General features: G+C 35.6%; 1 protein-coding gene across 1 annotated transcript; it reads right to left on the bottom strand.

Annotated features, from left to right (window-relative positions):
- Positions 1-10,050, bottom strand: LOC143067080 (cyclin-dependent kinase 4 inhibitor B-like). Its single transcript, XM_076240107.1, has 3 exons — positions 9,810-10,050; positions 3,270-3,476; positions 1-1,759 (listed from the first exon to the last, which is right to left on the bottom strand). The coding sequence occupies exons 1-3, from the start codon at positions 10,008-10,010 to the stop codon at positions 1,613-1,615; spliced, it is 555 nt and encodes a 184-aa protein (XP_076096222.1). The 5' UTR covers positions 10,011-10,050; the 3' UTR covers positions 1-1,612.
- Between the last annotated feature and the right edge of the window lie 812 nt (positions 10,051-10,862).

Here is a 10,862-nt window from a genome sequence, read left to right as displayed (position 1 = left end):
TATGTATTCTTCTTTATTGATATACCTGATATAAACTTTGATCACACTATCTGAGGTCAGATGAAATATTCATAAAAAGCTTAAACTGGAAATCATCTATACAATTTACGTTTGATACACTTCAATTTGAAAAATGTCTTAAAGTTACACAATTCAACCTATGCAGTTTCCCATAGAGGTTTACCGAACTATTTCACCAATAATGTAGTTTACATGCGACTAACAAGAGATTTGTTTGATAGAAGAGTAACCTATGTGTCATGTATGTTATGTGGCAAAGCAAATTTTAATAAGAAACTAAAGTTATATAGTTTACAGGTGATTATTAGGGATTTTGATTGCCAGAAGAATTACCATGTGTCATGTATGTCATCTTGCAAAGCAAATTTCACAATTCGAAGAGGCAGGTAAATACTGAAAGCGTTCGTATTCATTGATCCTTCGACGATGTAAATTCTGTTTTTAACTCTACCATGATCATATGAGTCTCATCCATTCTATAAATATGCGCCTATGCCAGGGGCGGATTTAGGCGGGGGCGTGGCGGGCGTGCGCCCCCCCTAAAATTTGCAAAGCATGGGTTGACTTCAATATATTTAAGTATCAGAAGAGACCATTCAATCTTTTTTAACATTCAAAGTATATAAAACAGCCGGTTTAACAGAATCAACGTTATTACTAATCAACTGACCTACGCTTTATTAAAGTTCTATAAATAACTTCAAAGGAAGGTGTCAAACGCGGAGCTGCGTTTGATGACAAATATAATAGGTTTTTAGCAGTTAAAGTAAAAACAAATGTTACATTGTATTTGCGGTTTTTATAATCAATTTGTTTGATAATCGAAGTTCCAAAACATCCCTTACTCACTTTCACAATTTCATCATGACACGGTCAAGAAAACAGTGAGATTCTTTTACCGGTGATTCTTTTATAATATCCCGGCGTAATGAAAGATAGAAATACTGTTTCAAGCGAAAGGTTAGTTTATTAATTTGTTTCTCTGTTTCTATATTTATTTCTCACTTGCAACCTAAATATTTAGCCGAATTCTGTACCGTGTATGCTTGGGATCCCAAGAAAATAAATATAACTGCGTAAATGATTCTCATTCTGGTTTTAGTTGTTTGTGGCGAACACAGTGAAGTCTGGCACGACCTCCGAAAATCATAAAAGTAAAAAACAGATAGTATGAAAGGACAATTAAAAATCGCTGGTAAAAGTAGAAATTTTCGTTTGAAAATTATATTGGTCAGGTGAGCAATTGTGATCTGTCTCGTCTCACTTTGCGTCCGTCTGTCCGCCCGTCTATCTGTAGATTGTTGTCAGGTGTGGATTAAGGCGGTTTCAGCTTGAAACTTTAATTTCTCGCTAATTTTACCACACAATAGTTCGAGATATCTACATTTCACCCCTTTAGAAGAATATTTCAATAGTTTTACCTAAAAAAAACCTCCAAAAATTTTTCGCCTCGCTCCGCTCGGCGAAAATAAAACTTTGCGCCCCCCCTAACTGGAAATCCTGGATCCGCCCCTGTATGCAACATGAGAATATCACAGATCCTTAAATCCTACCAACGTAATTGTAAGATTCTATCAACACATGATCTATTTCACGAGGAGAACAGTTTTAATAGCTGTGTGTTGTCGGTAGTAACATAGTCCATTGGGGTTTTGTTTTTGTTATCCAAAACAATCTTGCACGTTTGATTTGCCTTGATTAGTGTCGAACAAACGTCCTCAAAACCATTTTCAGCTGCCTGAAAAGAAAAATAATACCAGATTTATATATGGTTTCCAGATATAGGCAAGAATCTGATTAAGGGACTACAAAAATTTTTTTTTCGATTTGTTTAGAAATAAACACATTTATACTTGATGAATGACTACTTTCATAATAAATCATAATAATTCCCATACACATATTTAGTAAAATATTTCTATAACAGAAAACAGACACCCTTAAATTTTACATATAAAAAGTAAACATATTTGGTTTATAATATTTCTATCAGAGACAATGTAGAGTCATAACTGTTTCCATATAAAAAGCACACGCATTCTGGTAAAATGTATCTATCAGAAATAATATAAACACTTCAATATTGCAATAAACAAGACCTATAAAAACCTGGAATGATCATGAAAGTACACACATTTGGTACAATGTGTCTATTAAAGTTAAGATATAGCCGTTAGTTTTCTAAAGGTATGATAATATGTATTCCGGGTACTTATTCATATAGAACTGTCATATTGAAAATGTGAAAATGGGAGATAATTTTGGTTGGAAACGTTTTTCAACAGCTGGTAGTCTTCGTTTCTTAATTAAAAGAATTGTTATCTTTAAATTTTGTATTGTAAAAGGGTTGACACGAAACGAATAATCATAAATATAAATCAAGTCTTCGTCGCTCAACTGGTGGTTTTTTTTTTGGGGGGGGGGGGGGGGGGCAAAATTCTTAACTTTACATTCGACGATATAATAATTCAGCTCCTTCAAATTCCTGGACCTCTATATTTATTTTAAAGTCTAAATTATTTCGTTCATCATTATTCAGTCGGACATAATCATTAATTTGGGTATTTTTGGAAACGTTTTGCAAAATTAGTATATATGCAAACATTTCTTGCCGTCAGTGGAATAATTGAATACTAGTAACCTGTCTGCCTGTATATTCATAGTTTAGTATGTCTTTCTGTGTTGTGACGTTATACTATTGTTTCAGGTAAGTATGACGGTTGGTATCTATTTAGCATTTAAACCCGCTGCATTTGTTTATACCTGTCCTAAGTCAGGAACCTGATATTTGGTGGTTTTCGTTTGTTGATGTGGTTGATAAGTGTTTCTCGAGGTTTTTTTGATAGATTATACTGTTGGTTTTCATGTTTGAATGGTTTTACATTATTCATTTTTAGGGTCCTTTATAGCTTGCGCTTCTGTGTGAGCCAAGGCTATGTGTTGAAGACAGCCGTACTTTGACCTATAATAGTTTACTTTTATAAATTGTGACTTGGATGGAGAGTAGTCTAATTGGCACTCATACCACATCTTCTTATATTCAATAAGTAGAATAAGTAAGAATTGGGTAATCGTATCTGACGTCATCATTTCTGTTTGATATTTTAGGAAATATTTTAAATCGAAGACCAGGTTTGGATGAGTATAATAAAATGATTATACGAAAAAAAACAAAACATCTAGCCGTCAGTAAATGAAAAATTTGTCTAGCTGTCAATATTTTATGGATAAAACAATTTATTGTTAACCTTGTGAAGTGGTGTTTTTCCATCTGCATCACGGGCTGAACAGTCAGCTCTGTATGATATCAAAAGCTGTACTATAGCACCATGGCCTTTCATCGCTGATCTATGAAGGGCACTTGACAACCCAGACTTCGTACATATGTTCGGATCTGCTCCATTATCTAGAAGAACCTTGCATGCACGGAGGTGGCCGTTTCTGCTGGCATAATGCTGAAATGATAAGTTCTTTCTAAAGTGTAACATGGTAGTCATAATATTCATGTTTATTGAATTATATTGTTTAAGAATATTTACCGACTATGTTAACATGTGGTATTTTGACTAGTGGCCTGTCAAAGTGGTCAATTATTTGATATAAGATCTGCCTTACATCGACTATCTTAACATGTGGTATTTAGACTAGTGGCCTGTCAAAATGATCAAGTCTTTAATATTGTGATGCCTAAAGCACGTCTTTAGTAACGTGGGATCTATTTGGCACCACAAATTGCAGATATCAACAAAAAGCTTGGCTGTGACAAAAAGACGTCTGCAGTACTCAAAGTTTATTGATAGAAAGAACGAACAACATAAAAACTAGTATTTAATCCCGAACCCAATAACCGTTACACTATTCCCCCTTTTCTTTTTGAAAAGACAGTTCTCAATAAGAATATTTCTTATTTTTGCACAAATGTTTATTGTCCATCTTTGAAACGCAACGGTTCGTATATTTTGCGTCAATATCTACTGATTTTAGTTGGTTGCTCTTCTTTCGTCATTTGATGATTCCTATGTGAGCCTGGAGCCTGTGTCCTCGACTCACTAGAATCTGAACTGTTATCCGTCTTAGTTGGAATCTTTGGATTTAAGGCATCATTGAGAGACTCTGTCATCTTGGTTACGTTCACATTTGTCTTACTACCACTTGAGGCTGGACTCAGTGTCCCCGAATCACGTGATATAACCACCTTCTGTTCTGATCCATCATCGTGTATAGTTGAATTCATGGTATTTTCTGTCACGTTGATGCCCGAATACAAACTTTGTATAGTCTGATCAAATGAACCTATGATATTATCCTCCAATAGTGAATTCTCTTTCTTTGAACTATCAAATTTATCGTCGGTAGCCGCATCATACTATCTGAAATTACGGCAACTAATGCCTGTGATTGCGTATTATTCTCATTCACTTTCCCACCAGAGTCTGGATCCTGTGTTATCGGCCCAGGTGGGACATTTGAATGATTCACGCTTACCTCAGCCAAATCTGATACTTCATATTCAAGAATTTCTTGTAGGCAAGTTTCCACTAAAACTGATCCAGTATTGTTACCGTTTTGTAAGGAAGCTTGGTCCAAAACATCAACAACACTTTCTTTTGGAATTTCAACTCCTCCCAATACATCTGTCTCGGCCATGGGCTTCAAAGTGGTTTTTATTTGAACCGTCACTCTTGGTACTTGACAATCATTTTCTTTCCGATACCGTCCTGGTTAAGCTCATTTGTTATCAGCAGATCACCTTGTCTGGCCATTATGACGCCATCTACTTCTTTCAGTAAGTCTATTCCAATTAAAATATCATCTTTTATGGGGGCAATACATACTTGCCAAATTATCTCCGTTTTACCCAGTTGAAGCTTTGCAACAACATTCATGTCAGCCTCCATATCTTTCCCATTTTCCGCATTCAATAAGCAAGCTTTTACCCCGGTAGTACTGCTCAAACCAATAAAATTTGCAAATGATCTTGAAAGTACTGTTACAACTGCTCCTGTATCAACTGTAGCATCTACCTTATTGCCATTGACTAGAATAGGGATGAGTAAATATTTTCCTCTGCCAATTTGATAAACAGATCTCCTTTCACAATCTGCACCAGTACCTTGTCTTCCTATAGGGCTGGGGGATCGTGATCTCTTTGGACAATCACGTTTGAAATGGCTTTTATCGCCACAAAAATAACATCCCGTTGACTGTGCTGTCAAGGTAGCTGGTTTTGAATCATTCAGTATGACCTTTTCTAAAAGATCTCTTATCTGGTTTCCGAAATGAATTTACCAACAGCCTAACGCTTTCCATCCCTTCATATTGGCCATTACTGTTTTCCCTCTTCATCTTTCCACGTAACGCGTCTGGTCCTTTGTTTTGTATCATAATCAACATCCTTACCCAACGTAGCATGATAATTGTGTTGTAGTTGTACAACAATATCTAGTGCTGAGAATACAGTCTTAGGTTGGCAATTTAAAGCTTCATATGCTATTTTATGATTCTTATGGCCCTTCAAAAAGTGTTCCGCTGCTAGTTCCTCTTGTAACTCGATACTACTTGTTGGGTGTGCTCTAGAAACTAATCGCCTTACTTCTTCAGAAAGCTCTTTATTCTTTTCATTGTGTTGTCTAATATCAGATAGTTATTTTCGTGCCGTGCATTGGGGCTCTTTTCGGTTGAACCTGTTTTCCATGTGACACGACAGGGATTCAAAACTATCTCTTTCCTGTCGAGGAATTGCAGTCATAAACTTACTCACCTGTTCTCGCAGGCATTCAATGTACCTATCTAACTTTTCCTCTTCTGTCCATTCGTTTCTCCTAGCTGCCCTGTTGAATGGAATAATAAACCCTTCATAATCATCCTTTCCGTCAAATGTTGGTAGTTTTTGATGGGTATCGTCATTCTTTGATACTTTCTATCTTATCTGTGTATTGTTACTACTGTGTATTGCTGCATTCTCACTAGTAAACGAAAGTTGTATGTTTCTGATCGACTCCTGTATAATGTTTGTGCTCATAGGAGTTGATCGATCTAGACTCCCATCTTTGTATAGTACTTAATAACGGTCTAAAAGGGGGATATGCTGTTGTGTCCCTTGGTGTTGACGACAACGGTGTATGTGAACTTACAGTTGGCCTGGGACTGTTCCCGCGACCAGACTGCACACTCCCGTCATCATCTAAATTCTGCGACGATGGCCTGGGACTGTTTCCCTGGCCGAACTGCTAATATCCTGTTTGTTTATCATTTAAACTGAATAAAATTGGTATAGGACTGTTCCCAAGACCGATCTGTGAATCTGTTGTCAGCTTACTATCTTGATTGAAAGGATGTGGTCGGGGACTGTTCCCACGACCGAGCTGTAAATCGGATGTCGGTTTACTTTCTTGTTTGGGTGGGGTGGTCTGGGACTGGGACTGTTCCCACGACCGAGCTGTAAATCGGATGTCGACTTTCTATCTTGATTTAATGAATATGGTCTGGGACTGTTCCCTTGACCAATCTGGAAACTGTCAACTGGTTTGTCTTCATATAAATTAGGATTTAGGTGTTCATCATTGACATCATATAATCCATACTTTGAGCATGGATAATTTCCTAGAAAATCGTCATTTGTGTAACCGGAAGTGCTGGTTCTTGTGCTCCTAAGATCCGATTTTATTGTCTCCCGGTTCTGTAAAAAGGTATTATTTAAATCTTCTATAGTTCTACTTTGTTGGTGGAGTAGTTGCATTGTATTGCAGACATTTCATCCGGTTTCCTTAACATATTAGTCATGGTGTCAGCCAAGGTTTCCATGTCGTCACCCATTCTTTCTAACACGTTAAGCATTTTTATGCCTAACTGATCACCATTTAGTTGGGAATCTTCTCTGACTTTTCCGTGAAGTCCGTCTGGATGATTGTATCAAATTCCGTTTCCCGATCGTCATTCGTGGCTACTAATTACTTGAAAGATAAAAGTGTATGTCCGGAAATTTGGTGAAAAAATGGTCGGAGTAACTGGAAGTATTTTTATTTTCAGATGCAAAGTTTCGTCAGCTAAACATTTTTTAATATTTAATCAATTTTTAGTAGTTATAGTATAAAAATCATAAAATCTCACCGGAATAATTATGTTTGGGATGTGATTGACGGGGATCCGCTTCTGTGTTGCCCAATCGTCGACTCGCGTGGTTTTCCGAACTAGAAACTGACCGATGAATTTCCAAACTTCTCAGTCGAAAAATAACACATTAATCACTACTTCTGACACCAGTGTGGTGCCTAAAGCACTTCTTTAGTAACGTGGGTCCTATTTGGCACCACAAAAAGCAGATATCAACAAAAGCTTGGCTGTGACAAAAAGACGTCTGTTGTACTCAAACTTATTAATAGAACGAATAACATAAAAACTAGTATTCAAACCCGAACCCAATAACCGTTACAATATAACGTTACATTGGTCTTTACAAAAACAAATGCCAACAATAACAACTTGTAAGCTTTTAATTAGTCCGAGATTACTCTGACGTCCAACGGCTGTTTTGCCAGACAAGCTGGGGCCGTGGGACGTCAGAGCTCGTCCCATATCAAAAAGTGGATAGTTGCCCACCCAAAATAGATGCGCTGCTTCGTCGCTTCTGGTGCCGACTGACGGCCTTGGAATTATATAAATCGGGCATCAATCTGTTCATTTTTCATTTATCTCTTCATTTATGTAAGTTTCACCTACCTGCCAACCTTTATTTTCTCATCATTAGACAGTTTTCACAGTGACCCATCGATTTCGGCATTTTGCCTTTCATTTTCAAAGATTATCACATGACCACGAGAAAACAGTAATGATTTATGCAAATGACCATAATGTAACACCTCGTTCATTTACGATGCAAGTTATCTAAATGTCCGAGAGCTTCCGATTGTAACGTGGTCGGAACTAAATGCTTCATACCGATCTCCTGTAAAGGAGGTGAAAAATCATGGTTTGCTACTAAATGTTAACCATCGATCTCCTATAAAGGAGGTGAAAAAATATAAATATTTGCATATTTTGAGTTTCGAGACCACGAACTCTCTCGTAACTTGACGTCCATTTGAAAGTGAAAGTCAAAATGCCGAAATCGATGGGTCACTGTGAAAACTGTCTATAATAATGAGAAAATAAAGGTTGGCAGGTAAGTGAAACTTACATAAATGAAGAGATAAATGAAAAATGAACAGATTGATACCCGATTTATATAATTCCAAGGCCGTCAGTCGGCACCAGAAACGACGAAGCAGCGCATCTATTTTGGGTGGGCAAATATCCACTTTTTGATATGGGACGAGCTCTGACGGCCCACGGCCCCAGCTTGTCTGGCAAAACACCCGTTGGACGTCAGAGTAATCTCGGACTAGCTTTTAATGTGTGTTATGAATTTATGTCAATGTTTATCAATTTTTTCGTCTGTCAGTGAAACCTTTCAGATTTTACCTTAACGCCGTATTGGTCTTACAAAGAGACATCCAACAGCACTACAATATAGTCTTTGTTAAATTTGCACTTTTCAAAAAAATGTGCAGAATTTATCTTTGTTTCAAATAAAGAAATACTTAGCATGAGTAAAGTTTTATCCTGTCCAGTTTTATAGAAAAAAATTCACATAACATTTCATTGCATATAAGAAAATAACCATCATTGGAAGTTAACCAATCAAATTTCTCCCCTTATTTTATCTGTGTACAAGGTTAAGTCACCATGTAACCTCAAGATTACAAAATTTTCTATAGAAATCCCAAATAAAAATAATGGTGTTTTGAAATACCCAAGACATATGTTTATGACACAGAAATGGGTTTACTGCAATAAAATGCAACTGTCAAATTCAAGGGAATATTTTTTTCTACCTACTTTCGTATACAACCGGATGTGACGTACCATGATTTGGTGGTATTACATCTAACCATGTATTGAAATAAAAGCCCGCCAGTATGAAAAAAAAATGTACATGGTCTGCACGCGGTTTGTTTTAACAAATCATATTCCTTGAAAAGTATAGGGGTAAGATAAAATTAAGATAAATGCAAGAATGTATTAGATTAAATCATATGTTTCGTTTAATTTAAAATTTACGGAAATTAATCTTTATGACGTTTACAAATGAAAAGGTAAAGCGGAATTAATTTGCATGTATTGAGGTTTAATGTGTAATTAAGCTAACATTTGAATTAAAAAAAAAGTTCTTAATATAAATAAGCGATATCCTGTCACAGTCCAAGAGTAAAATAAATAAGAGTATATGTATGCCCATAGTGCTACAAATACATATCAGATATACAAATAATTGCCTGTATAAATCGTCCGGCAGTGAAAAGACGGTCGGAAATTTATCAAGATTTGGAAACGTGGTCTGAAGCGGTAGACAATAACTTTTTTGATAAACAGTACATTGCAAATTTTGGAGTTGTTCTTATAGATCTATACAGATTTATGTATACATTTTAATACATTGAAGACTGCATTGTCCGAATTAATACGAATCAGCCAGTATTGCCATGTTTCCATTCTACTGTATTCACAACGATACGTTTCCGTTGCCAATTATTTCAGTTAAAGAAATTTTAAGAACTTCTGAGGTAGATCTACACCTATTTGTTATTTAAGCGCACACTACTTTTACTTTTACATGATATATAATATTATCTATATATAATCATAATTTTCATACTGTACAGACGAATATTTGTGTGGATAGTCTATATAATTCTACAGAATTAAATATCGTTATTATACTTGAACTAACTATAAATATAAAAACTTACCAAAGCAGTGTATCCAGAGGTATCAGCAGAATTTGGGTTAACTCCCTTCGTAAGATGTTGTTGGATTTTTTCAACCTCTCCATTTAAAGCAGAAGACCAAATTCCTCTTTCAAATTCTAATTCATCAAGAGTTTGACGAACAGACGGATTTGATATTTCACCTGAACAGCAGTGTCCGTGGTCATCGGTTGAATTAGCCATTAAGGCAATGCATTATTCGGTGTACAACAGTATGGCGTGCCCGTTAACTACAAATGAGTTTGATCGCATACGTGGTACGTGATAGAAGTACGAGAGCTAGGGTACATATAAATCAGAACTACTCAAAAGTTCAAAATAGAAAGTGTGACTAGAGAATTCAAATTATAGAATAAACCATATATCTCGTTGTGTGAATCTTATAATAATGTATTTCCCATTTGATAACTGTGTTATTGAAGTTTTTTTTATATTATTAATAGGCAAGCAACTTAGATTTACTTCCCCTTTTTCTGGAGATAGAAGTTAATAACTGTGTTTTTATTATTATATGCTATACTCAAGTACAATCAAACATTTTGAGAATGACCAATGCGGGGTTAAAGTGAAAAAGGTTTGCGAACGGTTCAACCGTTATCAGATGATGGTGAATATCGATACTCACCTATTATCACATGATGGTGGATATCGATACTCACCTATTACCACATGATGGTGAATATCGATACTCACCTATTATCACATGATGGTGAATATCGATACTCACCTATTATCAGATGGAATAAATAATCTCACCTTGCTCAAAATCAAAATCTTCGATAAATCGGATTTTCAAAAATTATTTGAAGCAGAACATTTCTCCGATTTTTCTCTGCCAGCTATATATTCAATCATTATCAAAATTAAAGAAAAATATATCTATTTTATCATTTTCAATTTATAATGTCACCACTGCATGCATCCATTTTTACAAACACAGTAAAAAAAGCGATAATTATGTAAAAAAAAAAACATTACATTTATTTATATTTTAAAAGTGTGAAGTATTAAATTCTGTGTTTCCAATGAGACAAT

This window comes from Mytilus galloprovincialis, chromosome 3 (genome assembly GCF_965363235.1).
Source record: "Mytilus galloprovincialis chromosome 3, xbMytGall1.hap1.1, whole genome shotgun sequence".
NCBI lineage: Eukaryota > Metazoa > Mollusca > Bivalvia > Mytilida > Mytilidae > Mytilus > Mytilus galloprovincialis.
Note: the sequence above shows the minus strand (reverse complement) of the source record. Positions and strands in the feature narration are given on the sequence as shown.

What these genes read in the sequence shown, in the direction of transcription:
- LOC143067080 (XM_076240107.1), bottom strand. Translation starts at nt 10,010, where the DNA reads ATGGCTAATTCAACCGATGACCACGGACACTGCTGTTCAGGTGAAATA. An exon ending in CCTCTGGATACACTGCTTTG is followed by an intron (nt 3,477 to 9,809) that starts GTAAGTTTTTAT and finishes TTATCATTTCAG; the next exon opens with CATTATGCCAGCAGAAACGG. An exon ending in GAAAAACACCACTTCACAAG is followed by an intron (nt 1,760 to 3,269) that starts GTTAACAATAAA and finishes TTTTCTTTTCAG; the next exon opens with GCAGCTGAAAATGGTTTTGA.